We start from the raw sequence: 24,122 nt of genomic DNA, 5'->3' as shown, positions 1-24,122 counted from the left end.
TTGCCCCAGTGTATAGATTCCCAGCGACCGGAGCGTAGCCATGGAATCCCTCAGGGTATGAAGGGAGGCATTGGTCTTTTCAACAAAGAGCTCGTGTCCTCAAAGGGAAGATCTTTCACCACAGACTGCACCTCTTTCAGGAATCCTGACAAGTGGAGCCACAATGCCCGTTGCATCATCAATACCATGGAGATTGACCCAGCTGCCATGTCGGCGGCATCTATGGCAGCCTGTAGTGATGTTTTTACCACTAGTTGCCCTTCCTGAATGATGGCCTTGAAGGATTCCCAATGTACCTCTGGCAGTTTATCAATAAAATAATTAAGTTTGTTTAATTTGTGTAGTCTTATTTGGCCGTGACCGCCTGATAGATGGCAATATGGAACTATAAGGTGGACAAGGAATATGCTTTCCTATGAAAGAGATCAAAGCACTTCCAATCCCTGTCGTAGGACACAGCCCTGGAGTGGTGTTGTCGGCCATGGGAATTGACAGCGTCCATCACGATGGAATTGGATGGCAAGTGTGAACAATGGAACTCTGATTCCTTTGCAGGGACATAGTATTTTTTGTCCCCATGCTTACAAGTTCAAGCTACTGATGCTGGGCTTTGCCACACTGTTTTAGCCAGCTCTAAAATGAATTCATTAATTATGAGGACAACCCTTCAGGACTACGAAGAATGGAAGATATCAAGGAGCTGATGGTTGGAGTCCTTGGCCTATTCTACAGGTATGTGGAGGGTGTCTGTCAGCCTCTTTGCCAGCTCCTGGAAAAGACAGAAGTCATCTGCCAGAACTGGTGGGAGAGGCATGACAGCTTTGTCTGTGGGGGAGGCGGATACAGTATTTGGTGTTATGTCCTCCTCAGTACCGGCTTCCTGTTCCTCCATCTCCTAAGGCAGTTCTGAGGTCCTAGATACTGCTGCTGAGGTAGTGTGCCTGAAAAGTTCTCGGGCGAGGCTTGAAGCTTGTGAGGCAGGCTTTTGGTGTGCTGCCCAGTGATCCCATTATGGCCACTGTGGTGGCATAGGGTCTGGTGCAGGTGCCCAGGGGTGGCTGTACCAAGATGGTGGTGGTGGAGGAGCCATCTGTGGGTACATTCTTGAACCAGAAGTTGAAGGTTGTGGGCAAAACTCACATCTGCCGGGAGACTGAGGTTGGAGAGCTACCTCCACGAAGATAATCTTCTGGCAGAGCTCTCTATCCTTGCGGGATCTCGGCCGGAGCTGCTCGCAGAGGGTACACTTTTGTTGTATGTGGCCCTCACCGAGGCAGAGGATGCACTGAGAGTGCATCCGGGATCGCCTCATTGTAGGTGCGGCACTTCTTGAAGCCCAGGGAGCTGGACATACCCTGCTAAGGGGAAGGGTCCCCAATGGGGAAAAAGACTAAAAGAAGAAAAAAAAATTAAAGGTAGAAACAACAGAAAAATAGCAATCAGAACTATAACTAGAACTATACTGGGGAATATTGCTAACGCAAACAGGAGAACAATAGCCTTAACAGACTGTTAATAGAGCCATCTCTAGCTAGGGGTGGTTGACAAGGAACTGAGGAGGGTTAGCACCCAAGTGCTTGTGGCACAGCACGAAGAGAGACAGCATATGTGCGTGCCTAATGGACAATGTTACGAAGTTTTCCAATCAGCAGCGCAGGGGCACAGACATACCTATAGTGGAGTACTCATAGGGACACTATTCAAGGAAGAACAAGTGTTGACAGAGCCATGCCATGCCAGGGTGATCAATACAAGTCAGGCTTTGACCTAGCTTTGCACTTTGGCCAGAAGAGAGATGGGGGAAAAGTGTACAGGAGACCCTCTGACAATGGCAGTAGAAAAGCATCTGTCAATGAACCAGGGCTGTGAACTGCTCTGGAGCAGAATGTCAAGTCCAGAATTGCTCCAATGTATTCCATTTTCTGTAATGGAGACAGGACTGACATGTCTGAGTTGATCAGCAGGCTGAGTGCATCGAAGGTGGATTGGATTATGCTTATGATGATGCTGGACACCATCTACTACCTGGATTGACCTCTTATCAGCCATTTGTACAAGTAAGGGAAAACATGGACCCCTGACATCTGAAGGAAAGCTGATACTACTGCCATCCACTTTGCAAAAACATAGGGGCATTCGAGAGGCCAAAGGGGAGCATTGTGCACTGATGATGGCAACCGCTGACAGTGAATCTCAGATATTTTCTGTGGCACGGATGAATTGTCACATGAAAGTAGGCATCCTTTAAATTGAGAGCAGCATACCAGTCCCCGAGCTCTACAGAAGGGATTATGGAAGCTAGAGTGAACATCTGGAATTTTGATTTTTTAAGAACTTGTTTAACTGCCTTAGACCACCTTTTGGCTTTGGAATCAGGACGTATCAGGAGTAAAACCCCTTTTCTCTGAAAAAGGGAAGGACATCCTCTACAGCAGGGGCGGGCAAACTTTTTGGCCTGAGGGCCACATTGGGTTTCCAAAATTATACGGCGGGCCAGTTAGGGGAGGCTGTGTCTCCCCAAACAGGCAGGCATGGCCCCTTATCCGACCCCCCCGTTTCTTACCCCCTGACAGCTCCCCTGGAACTCCTGCCCCATCCAACCCCCCCTGTCCCCTGATGGCCCCCCCCGGGACTCCTACCCCATCCACCACCCCCTGCTCCCTGTCCCCTGACCACCCCTGGACTCCCCACCCCTGACTGCCCCCTGCTGCCCCATCCAACCCCCCTCTCATTACTGATCTGCCCCCCAGGACTCCTGCCCCATCCAACCCCTCTGTTCCCTGCCCTCTGACCGCCCCGAACCCATCCACACCCCCATCCCCTGACCCCCCCCCCCGCTCCCTGCCCCCTTACTGCGCTCCCTGGAGCACAGGTGACTGGTGGCCCCTCAGCTGTGCCGCCCAGAGCACCGCGTCATGCTGCAGCTCTGCAACTGTGCTGCCCGGCCATAGCATTGTGCTGGCGGCGCGGTGCACTGAGGCTGCAGGAGAAGTGGAACAGTACGGGAGGGGCCGGGGACTAGCCTCCCAGGCCAGAAGCTCAGGGGCCGGGCAGGAAGGGCCCGTGGGCCGTAGTTTGCCCACCTCTGCTCTACAGCTTCTACAAGAAGTGATTGTATTTCTCGCAGTAACACTGTCTTGTGAGAGGGTGGTCCCTGAAGAGGGATGGGGAAGCAGGATGGGGGTACAAATAAATTAGAGTATACATCCCACTCTGCTTAGAACCCATCGATCTGTTGTGATGTGAGTCCAAACGTGACAGAAGTGGGGAAGGTGGTTTTCAAAAACTGGAAAAGAAAAAAGATGACACTTTTAGAACTGCTAGACTGCTCTCAACCTGTCCATCAAAATGAGTTCCTGGAAGATGCCACCTGCCTTGATGAACTTGTGGCTGCTGAAGCAGGCAGCAGCTGTCTTTTGTAACCTCTGGTCCTTTTCCTTGGCAGGTCTTGGGCTAGAGGGACAAACCCCTGAAAACGCTGGGACTGATGAGGATGGAATGCCTTCTACTTGACTGCTAGGCTGTAAACGTCCAGGGATTTCAAGGTTACTCTAGTGTCTTTGAGACCATGCAGAGTCTTGTCAATCTTTCAAAAGGCAAATCCTAGATTGTCCACTGCACCTCTGCAGGGAAGAGCTTAACCAGGATGAGTGCCTCATCATGATTGCAGAGGCCATGCTGTCAACTGCAAAATCTGCTGTATTGAGACCCACCTGCAGAACTGGTCTGGTGACCAACTTACCCTCCTCTATCAAAGACTGGAACTCCTGTTTCACCTCATCTGGGAGCTTGTCTTGAGACTCTGAAACTGCATCCCACTGGGTGAAATTGTACCACCACAGCAATCTTGCTGGATTGCAATATGAAGCTGTGAACCACCTGTCGAATAAAGTTCCCTCCCAAGTCTAGTTTCTTGTCCTCTTTTTGGGTGGGTTCACAACTGGTGTCCTGTCTCTATTTTTCACTGGCTGCTGCCTCTACAAGGGAGCCTGGAGGGGGATAATTATACAGGTGCTTGGACTCCTGTGAGAGGACATAGTACCTCCTGTCCTCTCTTTTTGTAGTTGGAGACAGGGAAGCTGGGCTCTGCCAGAGGATCTAAAATAGCCTCATTTATCAGGAGCGCTATTCTGGTTGAAATGCAGATGTCAAAATGTCCACCAGCTTGTGTGACTTTTTTCCTGGACCTCCTCCAGCCATAGCCATCCCCGTGAACAATTTCTGATGGGTCTTAAAATCATCAGGAAACGGACAAATAGGCTCTGCCACAATTACCTTATCAAGAGATGAGGAAGAGGATGCCAACAGTACTGGGGGATGGTCCAGTTCCTGCTCCTTTTGCAGCTGGTCATGCAAGAGATCCCAAATCTGTTCTGTGCCAGGCTTGCTACCAATGCTAGGGTGCTTGTGCTGCCTATGCTCTTGATGACCAGTAGATGGAGCTTGCTGAGGGGCTGCGGGGCTGTTCCTGAATGACAGGGGGAGCACCATGGGCTCCAGAAGGGTCACTGATATAGCCCAAGGATTCCTTCTATAAGCTCCTTGTTGTAACTGAGGCTGAAACAGGGCAGGCAGGTAACAGACTAGTGATAGGTCAGTCTAACGAGATAAATCTACCACTGAAACTTAACACTAGGTAAAGCAACCCACATCCTTTCATGTATTTATACCTGCTCCTGTATCTTTTACTTCATACATCTGATGAAGTGGGTTCTAGTCCACGAAAGCTTATGCCCAAATAAATTTGTTAGTCTCTAAGGTGCCACAAGGACTCCTCTTTTTTAGACTAGTGATAGTGGAACTGGCTAGGCTGGGACACATAGGATTCCATTTCAGAGTTTGATGAAGCAGCTGCCTCCCTTTGTGACCACAGCGATGCCACACCCATTGGTGCTGGTGAAAAAAGGGGAGTCAGGGAGGTCATCTGTGGCTTTGCCCTAGACAGTTCCGCTTTAACCAGTATCCTGATGGCTGAATTGATGGAACTGCCTAGTGCAGAGGTGAAGGCACTTACGGTGGTACCTTGGAAAGCCATGACAGGTGAGTCTCTTGAACTCTCTTGCAACCTCAAATATCTCAGGAGTAGACCACACTAGGAAGACGCTCTGCAGTTCCATCGTGTGAGGAGATGCTGATGAAGGTGATTCAGGAACCAGTCTCAACATGCCTGTACTGGGCTCCAGAGTCAACGAACTCCACTGTTTGGAGGTGTGCTCTAGAGAGTGTCTTCTCCTTGAATGCATCCCTGAGTCTTTAGAGGAGCTTGACCTCTTCTGACAGTCCCAGCACCCTGTCCAGTTTCCATGCCTCTTCCTCAGTACTGGTGATGCCGCTCTGCCTCTCTGCACCAGTAGTGCTGGAAGTGTGCTACTGGTCAATGCGGAGGCGCTTTGTACCTGGAGTGAGGTAGACAGATCCGATGAAAGACATAGCACCTATCTGAGGAGCAGATACTTTAGTCTGGTTGTCCTATCCTTTTTAGAATGGAGGCTTAAAGTCCTTACACTTGTTGCTCACAGCTGGGATGAGGGTCACTATTAGGCATTGCCTTATCACAAGAGTGCCAGGGCTTTAAACCTGGATAGTGCAGCATATCTTTGGTACCGAGGCCAGTACCCAGACTGGGTGCTGGAACCACACAAAACAACAATTAAAAAAAAATTATTTACAAACTATACAAAGGCCACGAGCCACAGGATTTGCCTAAAGACTTGCAGAAGCAAAGAGAGGGAGCTCCAAAAACCATCACAGGTGGTAGGAAGGAACTGAGGGAAGTCGGGGTGGCTCAGCCATTTATGCCTGAGCATGGTGCATGAGGCAGGAGAGAGCACTTGTGTGGCCTTGATGGATACTGCTAAGGGAAAACTCTCTGACAACTGTGCCCGTGGAGCACACAAACACCTAAAGTGGAACTGACATGTGAAATCACTCGAAAAAGAACATATTCATCTTCAATTACAATAAGTGTTCTATTTACATTTTTAAGAGACTATAGAGGAAAAAAACTATGAAATCTTTCAGTAGAAAGCAAGTAAATAATTTGTACCAAACTGCTGAAAGAATCTTTCTGTAAACCACGTACAAGATATTAATCTCTCTTTATAACCTGTGATCTTTGCAACAAGCAGCATGTACAACTTGTAAGCTGCAGAAACTCTGTATGCCTTTAAAATCCATTCATTCTTCAACATTCCTCAATTTGTTTATACTTCATCTTACATTGCAATTTGAGAAAAACAAGAAAAAGAAAATACTAATGAAAAAGCTGAATTGTGCAAGCAACTGAAAGGCACTGAGAAAACAGATTACTTTTATTTAAAAATGGCCTTTCAGAGTACTGGTAATTCACCCCCCCCCCCTTTTTTTTTTTTTAAGATGAACGCTAATATGTTTCACTGTGTTTTTCTTAGATGTGCAGTGTTGAAGTTGGATTCTGGACAGACCAATTTCAGAGGCATTATTAGTGCTGGCCCATAGAAAATTATGTCATGAGATCAGCTTTAGTAAATCTTAATTCTTCAAGACTAAGCTTGATAAGTTTATGGAGGAGATGGTATGATGGGATAACCTAATTTTGGCAATTAATTGATCTTTGACTATTAGCAGTAAATATGCCCAATGGCCTGTGATGGGATGTTAGATGGTGTGGAATCTGAGCTACTACAGAGAATTCTTTCCTGGGTGTCTGGCCGGTGAGTCTTTAGGATTTAGCCGATCACCATATTTGGGGTTAGGAAGGAATTTTCCTCCAGGGCAGATTGGAAAAGGCCCTGGGGGTTTTTCGCCTTCTTCTGCAGCATTGGGCACAGGTCACTTGCTGGAGAATTCTCTGCACCTTGAAGTCTTTAAACCATGATCTGAGGACTTCAATAGCTCAGACATAGGTTAGGGGTTTGTTACAGGAGTGGATGGGTGGGTGAGATTCTGTGGCTTGCATTGTGCAGGAGGTCAGACTAGACGATCATAATGGTCCCTTCTGACCTCAAAGTCTATGATAATATTTAGTAATTCCAGTGTTGTTCTATTTGTTTATCCATTGATTATACTCAAACTAAGAGAATATCAATCTTAAATTTTAAAGCTACAAATTAGGAAAAAGTAAAAGTACTTAACGTTTATGGATAAAAAGTCATTTACTAGTTTTTAAAAAGGACTATTTAGATACTCTTGGGTTTCAGCCCCCAAGAATGAGACAGGCTGGAATCCTCTCCACAATTCTCAGATATTTGGCCCTTTGAGGCAACAGTAGTTCACTCCTCCCAATTCCAAGAATTGTCAGTAGCCCAATACCCAGTCTAGAACATCCTGTTTCAGTGCCTAGACGAGTAAGAAGTAGATAGCTCCTCAAATTGCAAGCATTTGGGAATTTCCAATAATTCTAAAGAACTGTTATGCTAGGTGTGACAAAGCTCCTCCTCTACCTTGGTGGGTCTTGCGCGTATTGGTGGATTTGCTCGCCTCGGAGATTCATGGCAGCCCTCAGTTTGGCCGTTTTCCTGAACCCACAGTCCAGGTCAACTCCTCCTGTGTCTGACCAGGAGTTGGGAGGTTTGGGGGGGACCCAGGCCCACCCTCTACTCCGGGTTCCAGCCCAGGGCCCTGTGGAATGTAGCTGTCTAGAGTGCCTCCTGGAACAGCTGTGCAACAGCTACAACTCCCTGGGCTACTTCCCCATGGCCTCCTCCCAACATCTTCTTTATCCTCACTATAGGACCTTCCTCCTGGTGTCTGATAATGCTTGTACTCCAACAGTACGCGTTCTCAGTCTCAGCTCCTAGTGCCTCTTGCTCCCAGCTCCTCACATGCACCACAAACTGAAGTGAGCTCCTTTTTAAACCCAGGTGCCCTGATTAGCCTGCCTTAATTGATTCTAGCAGCTTCTTGATTAGCTGCAGATGTCCTAATCAGCCTGTCTGTCTTAATTGTTTCCAGAAAGTTCCTGATTGTTCTGGAACCTTCCCTGTTGCCTTACCCAGGAAACAGGGATTTACTCAACCTGGAGCTAATATATCTGCCTTCTATCACTCTCCTGTAGCCATCTGGCCGACCCTGTCACACAGAGCAAGACCGTCAGGAAAAAAGTCAGTCATTGAAAATGTTATTTCCCTTCCCAACTCAGAGAACTTGGGTGGCTGGGTAAAAATACAGTCAAATGACATTTTCAGAGAAACAGATTAACAGGTAAGAAACTACTCTTCTATAAAAGACACCATGCTGACTGGATTCCCACTCTTGTAGAACAAAAAAGTCAAGTGGAGTCTCTACAAACTTCTTCTGACTGCTATTGTAAAATGAGCTCTCTCCACCTGCCAGTAGGAGATGCAGCCATCAGGACCAGTTCCCGACTCTCACTCCTGTGGACTTCAAATTCAGTTTTGCTGGAGTTTTAGTGTCATTTTCGTCATTTGCCCTATGCCCCAGAGGGGCTACTCACAGCGCCTGTCACCCATGTTTTAACTTACATAGCTGAAGATGCCTTTGATTTGTCATGATGTTCTAGAGAGGGCATTGACGTACTGATATTTGAGGCTGTACTACTGGCGCCACAAAAAGGCCAAAAATCTTTGAAAGCTAGAGTGAATTCTGAACTCACAGCAGGTACATGAGACCAAAGTGTAGGAATCCCATCAATGTTTTCTTTAGAGAAATTCTTTAATACTAAAGAAAAACTGCAATGTGGTATAACAGCTATATATAAAATGTGAGTTAAAATAAAAAAGTTTTCCCCCTCAAAACCTCACTCTTCTTTCTACTTCACCCTTAATTCTCTGTGTTTTTGATTTCCAAGTCTTCCAACATAGAAATATTTGCTATACCAAATTCAGCCTCAGGCAGATTTTACTGCAGGATCAAGTAGGATCTAATGAAGAAAATTCTTGTACAAATATCAGTCTCTGTGTAAATGGACTCCAGCTGGAGTCTTGTTGGGCTGTGCCAGTGAAGACTGATATGTCTCAACAGCTGGGTCAACAGGAGGTGCCTGTCATAGAAAGGGGAATCAATGAATTGGCTTACTAGACCCAGTGGGGCATATAATTGGCCACCTGATATTCTGTCTTATCAGCCACAGTGGATGCTTCATATTTGGTGTGCAGACATCCACAACTCTTTTCCACTCCCTGACTACTAAACTCTACATTCTTGCCTGTGTACACCACTATGGCAATTTGTTTTACATGACATAGTCTTCACTTTTGTATTAGGAAATAGCTGGTTGTTCAAGTCATACACATAAGCCTTCTTGTATTATCAGTTCAAGTATTTTAGGACTGCATATTACTGCTGACAAAGGGTATTCTTTGTCCAAGGGTTTCAGATAGATGACTTATATTTTGACGCAAGAATGTGAGGAGTTCTGCAGTTACCCAGGCTATACCCATAGCACTGACACCTCGAACTACTGGGGACAAATATGGGTTTCCCCCAAAGAGAGCTGAATCTTTTAACATGAGAACTGGTGGATTCAACAGCACAGACACATGTGTCAGAATCTTTGGACTTATACATGGTTTCACAACTGGAGAGTTGTGAAGTCCCCAGGGGAAGCACATTTAGTATAGGAGCGGCTATTAAAGTAGGGACCTTCCTTCTGCTTCAAGGACATCTCGTCCCAGTGTTTAATAGAATAAATAAAGGGTGGCATTTTTCCAGAGAATTCTACACTGTCTTCATTCAGGCATGCCCTCAAAAATGAGATTTTAAAGTTAATGAAGATTACATGTATGTTAATAGGAATTATATGCACATAAAAAGGAGAAGTGACACCTTAATTTTTGTGTGTGAAATGCAAAAAAAAAACAAAAAAAAAACCACACTTGATTTAATTTACATTTTGAATTCTACCTTAGAAGAAAAATAAAATACATACAGCATCTGTGACTTCTATTTCATACACCTTCTGGAATGTCTCCCGTTCAAAGAAAATAAGCTTCCCATTGCCACCTCCTTTCTTAACAGAGGTGCCCGTGACAATTAACTTATCATCTGGGCTGAAACAGCAATCTGTCCTGTAGATAAAATAAATCGTCATCATAATGGGCACACTTGTAATATGTTTTGGGAACATCATTACAAATACAGGTTTTTTATCTGTTACAGTTAATACAAAAGGTTTTTAAAACCTATTGTCAATGGCTTAACTATGTCTGACAACTAAAATCATACGTACAAATAAAGCTGTGCACAAAATACCCAAATTTGGCAAAACTAACAAAAATACCTCTTTTTCTTATCAAAATTTCACCACTGGAAACAAACAAAAAATCAGCAGTTTCCAAATCAATAAACAAGTAAGTAGGTCATGAAATCTGTTTTCACCAATGAAATATCTGTCAAATTAATTTTAAACTGCAACTGTAAATCCGAGGAACTAGAACCCAGTTCTGTAAAGCATGGGGCACCTGATATTCTCTCACTGCCACCAGGAGGCCATGCAGAGGCAAAACCAGGAAGCACTGTGGAGAGTAGGTGCCACAGGAAATACCACCCAAGAGACCCAGAGTGATAGTCCCCTGCGGCCCTCTGATTGGCCAAGTGCCCTACTTAACCCCAGGGAGTTGTCTGGGCACCCACACAGACTTTGGCTCACTGTAGTGCCAGACTTTGCCTTGTCTCCTGATCTCCGGTCTCTGACTCCAGCTTGACTTCGACCCTGATTCCTGCCTCTTAATTCTAGCCTGGTACTCCCTCTGATCTCCCGTTGTCTACTTCAGTTTGACTCTGATCTTGCCTTTTGATTCTAACCTGGTACTACTTCTGATCTCTGGTGTCCAACCCTGGCCTGACTCTGACTCTTGTTTATGGGACCTTGGCTTGCAATTCCTCCAACTTCTGTCTGGTAACTCCCATCCCTGAAGACCTCCACCCAGTTATAGCCCCTAGGCCAGGGGCTATACACCCTGGTCGCATACAACAATTGTAAACAGATGGTCAAAACTATTTTACAACATACTCCTTCCTTTCTCTCAATGCTAGAAACACAGAAAGAGTTCCAAGTCCAAGACTGAGTGTCTTTGACTTATTTCTGAGATATCATTTGAAAACTATAAATCTTCAGTGAGAGTTGTAACCGGCTGTGCCTAAAACTAGGTGCTCAGTACAAATCAAAATAAAAAAATAAATACAATACCTGCCCTCCAAGAGCTCCAGCACAATAATTTCAACATATAGATCCTACATATAATGTCCAGTTATCTACTTTCCAACTCAGCTCTCCTGCACTACACCTGCTAATTATTAAATATTATTAATGTTTATTGTGGGTAGTGCTTTGGGACCAACCAAGAGTGGGACCCCATTGTGCCTGGCACTGTACAAACACAGAGTAGCAGATGGTCCCTGTTCTGGAGAGTTTATAATTTAAATAGACAACACAGACACAGGGTGGGAAGGGGACAGCACACTCAAGCAGAGTGAACTATGTGATGACAGCAATCATGTTAGCTGCACAATTATTGTCATTTTTGGGGGGTGGGCTTATTTAGGAGGCAATAAACTACATGAAAAGAAAAGTGAAGGGAGATGGGAAGCTGAAAGGAAGGTAAGGTGACAGGCAAGGGGAGTGGAAAGTGAGAGGGGCAAGTGTAGAGTGAAGCTGAGGTGAAGTGACTGAGGGAGGTGGAGCAAGAGGGTTGGTGCAAACAGCCAATCTGCACAGGTCAGAGGAAGTCCAGTTAAAACTGTAGAAACTTGTCTGAATATTCGAAGGTCCCTGCTTTGCCTTCTTTCTGCAGCTGCTCTATTGACTGGAGTGTCTGGCTGGTTCTTCTGCAGTTTTTCCCTGAAGGTCAGATGGTGGGAGGATGGGGAGAAGGCAGCACCACGTGGCTCCTAGGGCTCCTGACTGCTTGAAGGTGGTGGTGGTGTCTCCTCTGAACAATTCAGGGTCCACGGATGGCCCCAGCTGACCCCCATATTTACCCACACCTCCCACTACAGCTGTCCCTGCTTTGGCTGTTTCTGCAGCTGCTTCTACAGGCTGGAGTAAATGAATAAAGTACTTACATTGGGAAAAAGCTGGACAGACCTTCAACTGAGTTAAGAGGTTTTTTAAATTGCCTGATATCCCATGCTTTTAATGTATCATCTCCTATGAAATAAACAACAAATGACAAAAGTTAACACATAAGAGTCAAGAATTACATATTTGTAGGAACTTAATTTTTGTCCAGGGACCCAAAAGCTAAATAAATCAATAAAACAAAAGCAGAAAAATATCAGCATGTTTAAGGGGGTGGGAGCGCTACATGAAAAGAATGAGTTGTTTGTGCCTAAAGTAATGGCTTAAAGTTTAATAATGAGAAATACCACCTGTAGTGTTCCTTACTGTATGCTTCAATGAGACTGTCATGGACTTTTCCTCAGTGACAAAATCCTGCCAACATCTACTTTATGACTTTTAGCTGTTTCTAGCAGAATGGAAACTCCTTAAACACTAATCCTTCCTGTGCTTGTGGGGTTTTGGGGCTGTAAGCGTTTGGTTTTTTTTGGTTTTTTTTGGGGCGGGGGGAGTGGGGAGTTGTCAATTTAATTTTCATTGACTTTTCACAAGCTAACTCACAAAGGTTAAAATGGAAGGAACAGTTCAAGTTACATAAGATATATGGAGCCAGATTTCAGCTCATCCTACATGGGTGCAAAGGAGGAGGAGAGAGCATAAGGAGCTCTCCCCTTTTCCTTAGAAGACACACAGCAGCCAAGTGTGGAGTGCAGGCATTAGCTACTTCAAAGGGGGCAAGGAAGGGTAAACAGAAAGTAGTCCCAAAGCCCAGCCTACTTTCTGCACCAGCCAGCTGACCAGTTACAGATGGTGCACACACTTCACCCATTACAAATGTACCAAAATTGCTGCATGTGTTCTCCCACTCAGGGGTGTGCGTACACACGGGGGGAGGGGGGCGGGGAAGCAGGAGCATGTTCCCCTCTCCAATCAGCAGCAGCACAGAACTCCTCCGGGGAGAGGGCAGGGAGAGTGAGCTCCTCCGGCCCTGGGGTTGTAGGAGGTATCCATTTCCTCTGGCTGCAGGGGAGAGAGTGAGCTCCACTGGCCCCGGAGCCATGGGGGATGGGTTGGGGGAGAGAGCCAGACCCACCGGGCCCGGGGCTGTGGTGGGGAGAACCAGGTCCTCCGGCCGTGTGGAGCAGGAGAAGGGAGGCAGTTCCTCCGGCCGCGGGGGGCACAGGAAGTGCCCCTTCAAAAATGGCACTATTCCTGTGTACACTCCTGTTCCTACTGAAATTCTGAGTGAATCAGCCAGAATTCCTTGTGGGAGACACATTGCAGGACAGCCCCTGCAATACAATTGTGACTTTAAAAGCCAGAACTACTTCACAATAAGTCACTTATAGCTGTTGTCATGTGTCTTTGATAACTGTGGTATGAATCAACAAGTCAATCAAAGTTATGCTATTTATTCCTTTTTGGTAGTTATGTCATATTAACGACGTGTTAAAAAAGGGTAGTTACCTGTAATTCTTGTGTGTAGAGAGATGTGCATATTTATGGATTATCACTCTGGGGTACATATTTCCAGGATGAGAGGAGGCAGAAATTCTCATAGTTCTAGAATTTTGAGTCTCTGAGGCACCAACAGGGTCCTGCATATTACAGAATCCTCACTAAGGCAACTAGCTGACCTCCTTGCATTCCAGGTCAGTTCCTTATAAAAGGTGAGAAGAAGAACTTGCATATAAAAGTCATTTTAAAAAGTACAAGGTTAAATCTAGATAAGAAGTTACAGAATTCCCTTGAACTCTGATGGGAGGGGCTGGGTGAGTGGTAATGCACAGAAATGCACACAACCAGGGCACAAGAATTAGAGGGAAGTCATTTTCTTTTCTCCAAAGATATTCATCACTGTGGATTCCCGCTCATGGAGACTAAAGAGCTTAAAGAGGGTAACTAAAATAAAATATAATGGAAAAATGGGTAATGGACAATAACAAAAGAAAATCAAGGTAAGTGGCATATTTTTGAATGAAAGCAGCAGCGTGTATGTGTGTGTAAACAAAATATGAAGGACTAAGATACCTCTTCAACATGAAAGCTTGTTGAAAAGTGGCAAATTTAAATAAAAATATTTTGACCAGAGTAATAAATCTATGTTGGTTGGAAAGGCGGGGGGAGGGAAAAGAGAACAAGGGTTTTGAATTCCCTAACTTCGGAATATCTATTTATTTTAGGGTTTTCTAATAGTGCCCATCCCAATACTACCAAAGTGTTTGTTTCTGTAACATGAAAAACAATAATTATTGTCTAGATGCTAAAACTAAAGCACCAGTGCTTTGTTAATGTGTGCAAAGAATGCCATTTGGCTGCTTTGCAAATTTCTTGGATAGGGACAGATCTGAGGCTAGCATCCAAGGCTGCTCTGTCCCTAATGGAATGAGCCTTGACATGATCTTTAAGTTGCAGACCTGCCAAGCTGTAGCGTGCAGAAATGCAATCAGACAGTTATTTAGACATATCTCTCTTGCTAACAGCAAAACCTACTGTATTGGTGTGAAAAGAAGAGGCTAGAAAGACCTTTGCAGGACTTTGGTCGGTTCCAGATAAAAGTCCAAGGTCATTTTCACATTCAGTTTCTGGAGAAAGGTCTTGTTGGGATGGGCATTGGAGGATGGTGTGGATTGCACCCTCAGCAAGTTTGCAGAGGACACTAAACGGGAGGAGAGGTAGATACGCTGGAGGATAGGGATAGGATACAGAGGGACCTAGACAAATTAGAGGACTGGGCCAAAAGAAACCTGATGAGGTTCAGCAAGGACAAGTGCAGAGTCCTGCACTTAGGAAGGAAGAATCCCATGCACCGCTACAGACTAAGGACCGAATGGCTAGGCAGCAGTTCTGCAGAGAAGGACCTAGGGATTACGGTGGACGAGAAGCTGGATATGAGTCAGCAGTGTGCCCTCGTTGCCAAGAAAGCTAATGGCATTTTGGGATGTATAAGTAGGGGCATTGCCAGCAGATGGAGGGACGTGATCGTTCCCCTCTATTCGACATTGGTGAGGCCTTATCTGGAGTACTGTGTCCAGTTTTGGGCCCCACACTACAAGAAAGATGTGGAAAAATTGGAAAACGTCCAGCGGAGGGCAACAAAAATGATTAGGGGACTGGAACACATGACTTATGAGGAGAGGCTGAGGGAACTGGGATTGTTTAGTCTGTGGAAGAGAAAAACGAGGGGGGATTTGATAGCTGCTTTCAACTACCTGAAAGGGGGTTCCAAAAAGGATGGATCTAGACTGTTCTCAGTGGTAGCAGATGACAGAACAAGGAGTAATGGTCTCAAGTTGCAGTGGAGAAGGTTTAGGTTGGATATTAGGAAAAACTTTTTCACTAGGAGGGTGGTGACACTCTGGAATGCGTTACCTAGGGAGGTGGTGGAATCTCCTTTCTTAGAAGTTTTTAAGGTCAGGCTTGACAAAGCCCTGGCTGGGATGATTTAGTTGGGGATTGGTCCTGCTTTGAGCAGGGGGTTCGACTAGATGACCTCCTGAGGTCCCTTCCAACCCTGATATTCTATGATTCTATGTGGAAGAAATGTTGTTAAAATGACTTGGTTATTAAGGTAGAACACTTTAGAATAAATTTAGGATGCATCCATAGAACCACCTTATCAATGAAAATTTAATATGAATGTGGATCAGACACTGGTACTCCAAACTCACACTTGGAGGTGAAGTCACCGCCACCTGGAAAATTACTATATTATTATCCCACAACACCAGGGTTTATTTAATAATGATTTCTAAATGTATCAATTCCTACTGGGGCTGGAGCAACACTAGTCTACCTTCAACTAGTTCATGACAGACTAAAATAACTGCCAGATGAAGCCAAACGGAATAAGTTTTTAAATTTAGCCTCAAAGGAAGAAAGAAGGCAGTCAAGCAGTTTTTTAAATGGGGCATTCAGAAGAATTCACATTAGGCTTGAGCATACCACATCACAGTTTCTTCCCACTTAAAATTTTAAGTCGTTATGGCCAATGTTCCCTCTAATTTTTGACAGGCCGTGTGTGCAAAAAAATTTCTTCTGTGCAAATTGTTGTGCACGCGGTGTTTGTGCACACGCACACAGCTTAGAGGGAACAGTGCTTATGGCAGACTTCTCCTGAGAAGCTGGGATGATTTTATATAGTTACCAAGAAACACAATGCCTCTGACTATTTTCTACCATGCCAATAAGCAGCACAAGGATCCCAGGGTGGGATTACAAACAGGTTCTCTGGTCCATGTGATTATTTGTGGCCAGACTCTTAGCATGATGGAATCAGCCACTGTCATTCCTACTAGGGTTTAGATCCAAATTTGTCACAGTTAACAGAGAGCTCCCAGAATAATGCCTTCATTTTTCCTGAGCCAAGATAGGTCTTTTGCAAACAGCCTTCAGTTAGAACCTACATGCTGATGGGACAGGAGAAAATGCTGATCAGGAAGACTGCATAGGATACAGGCGGGTGAGAGAGATACTGTGAAGCAAGAGTGCTGCATAAATTGGAAAGTGAACCATGTGATAATCTCCAGGGAGCTCCACTGCTGACATCAGCCAGGAGAGCAATTGACCTGGAAATGCGTGGCTCAGTCTAAGTCACCGAGCGTGTGTTGCATAAGGCTGCTGTGCTAGTGCCTGAAAGGCTCAACACTTTAGAGCTGTGGCAGTTTCCCTCAAGTCTCTTTCTGAATGCACAGATCCAAGGATAATAACTGAATCATCACAAAAATCACTGGAAAAGATTCATTTCTCTGCACTAACAACAAAGTTTATAGAATGAGATAAAATTATTTAAAACACACAGGAAAGCTATTTACATAAAAAGGTTAACATATGAGAACATGAAAATATTAAATGTATGAAAACAAAAACATATCTTTAACACCATCTAAATATTTTCTGGCCCTTACATGTGTGAGAAAAATGGAATGAAAGCGTGCCTGAGCATCACGGTTTTCTCTGAGCAATGCAGGAGCTCCAATACTGTTGCACCCTTGAAATGTACATCACCTCAAAGGGGGCAAGGTCACAGCCCTGTACTTGTGCAATGGCTCATGCACACCAGGCTGGAGAAGGCCAATTAAGGAGCTACCCAGGAGACAGACGCTGCTCATCACTCCCCCCGATGGGCCAAAAGCTAAATGACAGAACATGGACCGGGGAGAGAAATTATTTCACATTTCTACACTTACACCATCTTCTATGTCTCTCAGGATGATCTGGTCCTCCGGACTTTACCCTTCCAACAGACCATCCCACTTGGCATTGTGTTTAAGAATAATTGCTTCTCTATCCATGAAGAAACTATGGCTGCTAAAACTCCAATCCTTCCAGAAAGCCCTCTGAGCTCCATAAATTCATAGATAAGGCAAGAAGGAACCACAATGATCATCTAGTCTGACCTCCTGTGTAACACAGACTGTAAGACTTCCCTGAATTAATGTATGTTTGAACTAGAGGACATTTTTTAGAAAAACATCAATCTTGATTTAAAAATCAGATATTAAAAACTGGTGACAGCTATATAATATCCATTAGTGCCAATAAATATTGGCATTTTATTGAGGTGAATATCAAGTTTATATACTTAAGCAAATATTAACTTCAGATTTGCTTTGGTCAGTATTTACCTTAAGGTACAATTCATCTTGCTATTATCAAAACAGAAGTCTGTATAGACCAAATTTTTAAAAATCATGGCCAATATTATCGTTACACACTCTCTAAACGTATTAATCAGAAATACTGTATCTGGAATCTCTTCATATTCATCAAGAAGTTCTGAATGAAACAGTTTTTCCTTCTAAATATTTTAAATGGGAGATGAACAAAAATTGAGGGGGGGAAAAAAGAAGTATATTCATCTCTGAGCCATACAGGTAGCACATATTTGCACATGCTATCTGATAGCGCAGAGGTGAATAGGTTTCATTGAATTTAGTTACATGTAGTCATGATGCACTGGTTTTCATTTATAAGTTGACTATTTAAGAGTCACCAGACCTAAGAGTTGTTCACCTCTGAGGCGATACACCAAAGAAATGTATTGATCCACACATGTGGTGATTTTCAGAGATTTTTATCTTATAAACAAGACGAGAAGTTCACTGTAAGTTCTATATAATACCAGCATATAAAACTCAGTTTTATTTTTATGATAGATTAGTAGCTACACTATTGAATCACTCTTTATTGTTAAGATAAGAAAACATTGCCAAACATGCTTTTTTAAAATAATGAAATGTGTGTAAATATCACTTTCTTAAATTTCTGTCAGGTTTTTAGCTAATAACTGACAAGAACGAAGCCAGGAACTCCCATAAGCAACTCTCCTGCTGTTCCTTTTCCTCTGTGCCTGCAGCTGAGCTGTGCCTCATTTCCCTCATCTCCGACTTAGAATCTACATGAGATGCAGGGGAGGCAATCAGGCTTTCAGTGAAAGTCCCCATTCCCCCAAACAATGATCCTCTCTTTGATCCTCATGCTAATCTATGACTGCTGGATCCACACCTGCTTTTATTGGTACAGATCCAAAGCAATACTTGTATTAAAACATTAACCAAACAAAGAATTTAAAATAAACCATGAATCCTTCTCATTTTAGTATAGCAGATATATAGAGTTTAAAAAAATCATCTAACCAGGCAAGTACTGTATATTAAGGTAATATTTTTAAACACACTAAGGAGCCATTTCTTATGCTTAAATCCCGCAATAGTATAAATCAAGTTTTTATACAATTTAGACTGAAATGTGATAGTCTGATGATTAAGTAAGTTAGGCGTAGTCTGACTAGTCATCTGGATGCCTGATCATCCAGATACACATTCTGGGGACAAATAAGGATGGGAAGAACATGGGGGAAGGAAGTACAACACTACAGTAAAAAGCGGCAAAAGGCTACTGAGCAAGTTTAATAAATTCACAAATACGGAACTTAAGAAAATAGCCTCAGAAGGAAGGTATCACGTGGAAGGACAAATGAAGAAAATGAATGGCATAAAGAGAAAGTCTAATTAGAGCATGATAGGTAGATAGATAGCTTTGAAAAACTCAGCCTATAACAACAGAGGAGACTCAGAGAACCATTTATAGATGTGTCATTATTTATACAGGAGCACAGAGATTGACAACACTTTACAGGCAAATAAGAAGCTCCCCTTTTCATGGTGTTTACAATACAAATTAGATAAAATACAATCCAATGACAAAAAATTACAGTGAATAGACAAGTGAACTGGGGAGAGAATAAACAGTAAACAATATGAAGTGAATACCGTTGGAGGCTTTTCCACAAAGAACAAATGAAAAAAGTTGATACTTTTAAACACTTTGTATTAATTCTGAAAAATTCTTATTAGTTAATTTTGTGTGTTTATTTTATTCAAATTTAAAATTTCTGATTTTGGTGGATTATTATTGCTTGGATTAAAAAAAATTGGAATTTGTACAATAAAAACATAGCAAAATAAATTAAATCATTTTCTTTTACAATTTCCCTTAATTATTTTTATAAATTTCCTTCCATAAATGTACCGCAGGTGTTCTCAACATTTTCTGATTCATGCCCTCCCTTCACCTTACAAAACAGGACTTTCCAATGTAATCTATATGGAACTGGAGCCATTAATACAGTGATTCCAATAAAGGAGCTTCTACTTTAAATAAACCAGTCTTTTGATCCCGCTGTGCATAGACAAGGAAATGTTTAAAAGCATATAACATCCACAATGTTTTCAGGGCAGTACTTCTTAATTTCAGCACTGATGAATGCTAATGGGGACTGTGATGCAGTGTGCCAGATTGCAAAGCCATTCACTCAAATTTGGCCCAGGTGCCCCTCCATTATGATGGAAGAGAGGCTGGACCAAATCTGAGTGGCACCGCGTCCCTGTGCAACAGGTCACAGAGTCACTCACTCAAATTTATTCATGACGGAAAGGCAGTAGAGATGTTGTGACCCAGTGAGTGAGAAGCCTTGCCGCACTCCCTTAGAAAGTTGGACATGCTCCCCCCATCCATGTTCAGAACTGCTGATGGAACACAATTTTAGAGTAAGGTATGGTAATGAAAATTAAGATTTGTGAAGTATTTCAGATTTAAAAAAAAATCCAGAGAATAGCTAACTTCTGATTTCAATGTATTATTTTCCTAGTATGAAGAATTACCTTTAGGTGGTATGATTTAAAATGGCCAGAATTTCTTTCCCACATTAGTTAATAATTAGCAGAAACCTAAACTTATCTTTCATTAAGCAACATACATCAAAGAGCTTTTTATTTACCTACCTCCTCGACTAGCAAGGACAGTACCATCATAGGAAAACGTCAAGCATGAAGTTTCAGTGCCAGGAGCATGTGCCTGCCTGCAGTGGAACTTTGTATGAACCTGTTTGTCAAGAAAATAACATATATAAAAACTTTGTTACTTCCAGACTGAATATACTTGTGTCCTTACAACACTAAGCATTCTTTATTATATTTCCTGCCTTTTTTTTAAAAAACAAACAAACAAACCAACCATTTTCAAGTCAAGGAGGGGCAAAAAAGTACACATTTCTATAATCTTTTAAAAATGTTCCTTTTGCATTATAGATGACGACGACGATGATGATAATGGTTTTAAAGGCACATTTTAACTTTTTACTATATTTCATTTTATAGTACAGGAAAACAATTACACATCTACATACAATCAATACCCACATGTAACTCACATTGATCAGAAATAAAAGATTGTGATTAAAATATTTTTTTATTACAAGACACTCAGTTCTCATCACTCCTATAGCAGGTTTACAGTTTAAAAATGTCAAAATGCATTATAAATATTTTGGATAAGACTTAAAGGAGGACTGGGAGAATTTCTTTTGCCAAATTTAGAATCTGCCAAAGCTCATAGGTTATAGATTTAGAATAAAACTCAAATATTCTGAGGTTTGAGTTCCATTTTGCACCTGCAAAACTCAAGTTTGGGAATGCTGTATATTTTTGTTTTTTTAACTATATTCCCCTGATAGTCCTAGAAAAAGGGGCAGGAATTACTTTTATACATGAATCTTTTGCTTGCATAGAACAGACCTTTATTTAACCAAGACAATCCGCTTTTGTCTTGAAATTTCCTTATATTAAAAAGGGAAAAATATTTTGTGAAATTCAAAAAACGTTCTGTGAAACCTCAAACTACAAAAAGTTGTACAGGTTTCACAAAACCCAGGTTCTCCCTTCCTTGCTTAAAACAAAGGTCCAAACTATTAAAGATACCAAAGCACTTTTCACAAACTTACGTTCCACTTAATTAAATTCCCCGGATCTTTCATTTAGAAAATGCATCCTTCTTTATTTTCTGTCCTTAAATGTTGTGTACAGCTATACTCTGTTAAAGAAAAATTACTTGCTACCAGACAAAGCTGCATTTCTGAGATTCTTGGAGCTTGTCTACACAAACATGTAGTTTGCAGCAAACTGGGATGTAAATCTACTCTGCATTAGAATGCTGCATTAATTGTCCATGTGGATCCACTGATATACACTAACAGTTCCTTAGTGTGTTTTGATCTAACCTGCTTTGAAATGGGTCTAGATCAGTGTTTCTCAGATGCAGCCACCATGGCCGCATGTGCCCTCCAGGGACTTTTCTTGCAGGCACAGCCTTCTGGGTGGTTATTGGTGGGGAGGCGGGGGACGGGGCAAAGCAGAGGCCCCTCTCTGGACACACAAATGCTGGAAGAGCAGGCAGCAGGTGAGTTCCCCACTTTCCCAGAGGCAGTGGGGGTCGGGCTTCAGCCCTGGAGTGGCAGGTGGAAGGCTCCAGCCACGGGGCTTTGGGCTCCATTCCCCGAGCTCACCACTGCTCCCATCACCTCTGGCCTCCAATGCCTCCCCTAGTGCCCCATTGCCCCGGCTCCTGCTGCCTCCGTACCCACCTCCCCATCCAGGGCTCAATTTGTCCCCGGGATTGCCAGGGCTGAGTATGTCTTCAGTGAAAAGTGATATCTGTATGTTTGTTAATAAATATCACTTTTCACAGCAGACTTAGTAGCTAGCAAGTCTAAAAAAAAGCAACAGAAACAATAAGAAAAAAGACAAGAATGTGCAAAGCACCTTATTTGTGTTTCTATTCTGTTTAGGTCCAGTAAAGAATAGAGACAACTGTACATTATTTTTGATTCTCCAAAAAAAATCCTACATAAATAAATTACAATGATTTGGACATGTATATGTGCATATTCATTTGTTTTTCCTAAAGTTAATTAAGTATTTTAGGAAAAATTGTTAGAGCGGCCACCAGCAAGAGCTGATGGCCGCACTCTGTGGCCACCAGAACATTTGTTGTGAGAACCCCTGGTCTAAATCAAAGTGCACAAAGAAACTGTTGGTGGGTGTGAGCAGGATCTACATGACCAGATAGTGTGAACCAGGCTAGTGTGGGGTAGATTCACACCCAAACTGGTCATAAACTAAGTGTTCACGTAGAAAAGCGCTTGAATACAGTTCATGTAAGATGACAAAAGTAATTCTTACATGTGCATGTTTTTAAATCCTTCAGTATGGAAGATTCCATAGATAAATTTAATCGTAGGCAGCTAGAATTAAGGTTGTCTGCCACTTCCTACTATAAGACCTGTTTTCACTTGCTTACAATTCTGCCAAACTTTAACCATTTGAGTTAAAATTCTTCATGTTGGACGTCTGCCTCAGGCTGAATTTTTTTAAAAAAAATTCCAGCCAAAATAGTCTAGTTGTCTCCAACAACAAGGCTAGTGAGAAACAGTGTTTTGAACATGATAAAAGATTCTTGAAACCTTTTATCTGAAATACTTTAGTGTGCCTATACATTGGAGCAGGTGCTTGAAATTTGATGGAGGGTGGCCTATGTGTCAGGTCTATACCTTTTGCTATCCTTGTGAAAATCCACTCAAATGTGGCCAAGTTATAAGCCCTTGAAAAACTACACTTTTGCATATGCTCAGTAGAAACTTCAATTTTAACAGTTAAAATCTAAGATTCCACACAGTGAGAGACCGTGATCCAACCCATGATGGTGGGAGCTCAGACTCCTGTAATTGCAACTCCTGGCTGATCTGAGTCAGGATGGGGCAAGGTACTGGACCTGACAGCAGGTTCTCTCCTGTGCTCTCAATGATCCCTTTACTCCTTGATGGCACCCAGTTAGCGTGGAGGAGAAAGCTGTCGGATTTGAATATAGTGGGGACAAAAGATCAGGATGAGGGAAAAGGAATCTAGTTAGACTGGGATTGGAGGTAGAGAGAGAAACTGTGACTGGGAGTTGGAGGGAAAGGACATTGGGACTGATTGGACAATGAGACTGGGAGCTGTTTGTGAGGTGGAGACTGAGATCCAACAGGCTAGGGGGATGAGACACTGAGGTTGGATGAGGAGCTGGAGGGAAGAAGGGAAAGACTGGGACCAGTTGGACAAGGATACTGGGGCAAGGAGTAGGTGAACAGAAATGGGACCAGCTGGACAAGGAGACTGGGACAAAGAACCAGGAGGTATGTGTGGAGGGCGGAGATGGGGAGAGAGAAAATACTGAGATTGAATGAGGAGCCTGGAGACAGCGGCTAGGAGCTAGTTGGAGAAGAAAGAGAGACACTGGACAAAGAGCCGGTAGTGAGGAACTGGGACTCGCTGGATAGGACGCTGGACAGAGGCAGTTCGACAGGAAGGGGAAACAAGGGCTGGCTGGGCAGAAGACTGGGATGAAAAGCCTCAGGAATAGAGACTGGGACTGGAAGGAAATTGGGACTGAGAAAAGGAGCCAGGGTTGAGGAAGAGACAGGCCTGGAACAGACAGATTGGAGGGGACAGGGCAGAAGGGTCTCTACCCACTAGAGCACACTCCCCTCTGCAGCCTATAGCAGAACCCAATATTCCTCAGTGTCTCAATTTCTCTGCTGTCAGCAATTATCGTAGAACCGACTGGCAAAGTGTGTGTCTCATCCCCTTCTAGCGATAGTTCACATACAGGATGACGATCTACTATTGCTATCAGTTACTCTGTTAGCTCAACTGGCAGAGGTCTGTGCAGTGGACCTAAGTTTCCAACCCTCCTGTGGACCCATGTGGGTGACAATACAATGCCACATGATGCAATTTCTGTTTGA

At 43.3% G+C, this 24,122-nt stretch overlaps 1 protein-coding gene across 2 annotated transcripts in view; it reads right to left on the bottom strand.

The window, feature by feature from the left end:
* Positions 1 to 24,122, bottom strand: part of WDR70 (WD repeat domain 70) — a 265,961-nt gene that overhangs the window by 40,797 nt on the left and 201,042 nt on the right. For both annotated transcript variants that reach the window (XM_074952491.1, XM_074952492.1), the window contains 3 exons: positions 20,284 to 20,383; positions 12,004 to 12,088; positions 9,869 to 10,007 (listed from right to left, as the gene is read on the bottom strand). In XM_074952491.1, the coding sequence (XP_074808592.1) occupies positions 9,869 to 10,007; positions 12,004 to 12,088; positions 20,284 to 20,383 (324 nt within the window). The remainder of the gene's footprint in view (positions 1 to 9,868; positions 10,008 to 12,003; positions 12,089 to 20,283; positions 20,384 to 24,122) is intronic.

This window comes from Natator depressus, chromosome 5 (genome assembly GCF_965152275.1).
Source record: "Natator depressus isolate rNatDep1 chromosome 5, rNatDep2.hap1, whole genome shotgun sequence".
Lineage (NCBI taxonomy): Eukaryota > Metazoa > Chordata > Testudines > Cheloniidae > Natator > Natator depressus.
Note: the sequence above shows the minus strand (reverse complement) of the source record. Positions and strands in the feature narration are given on the sequence as shown.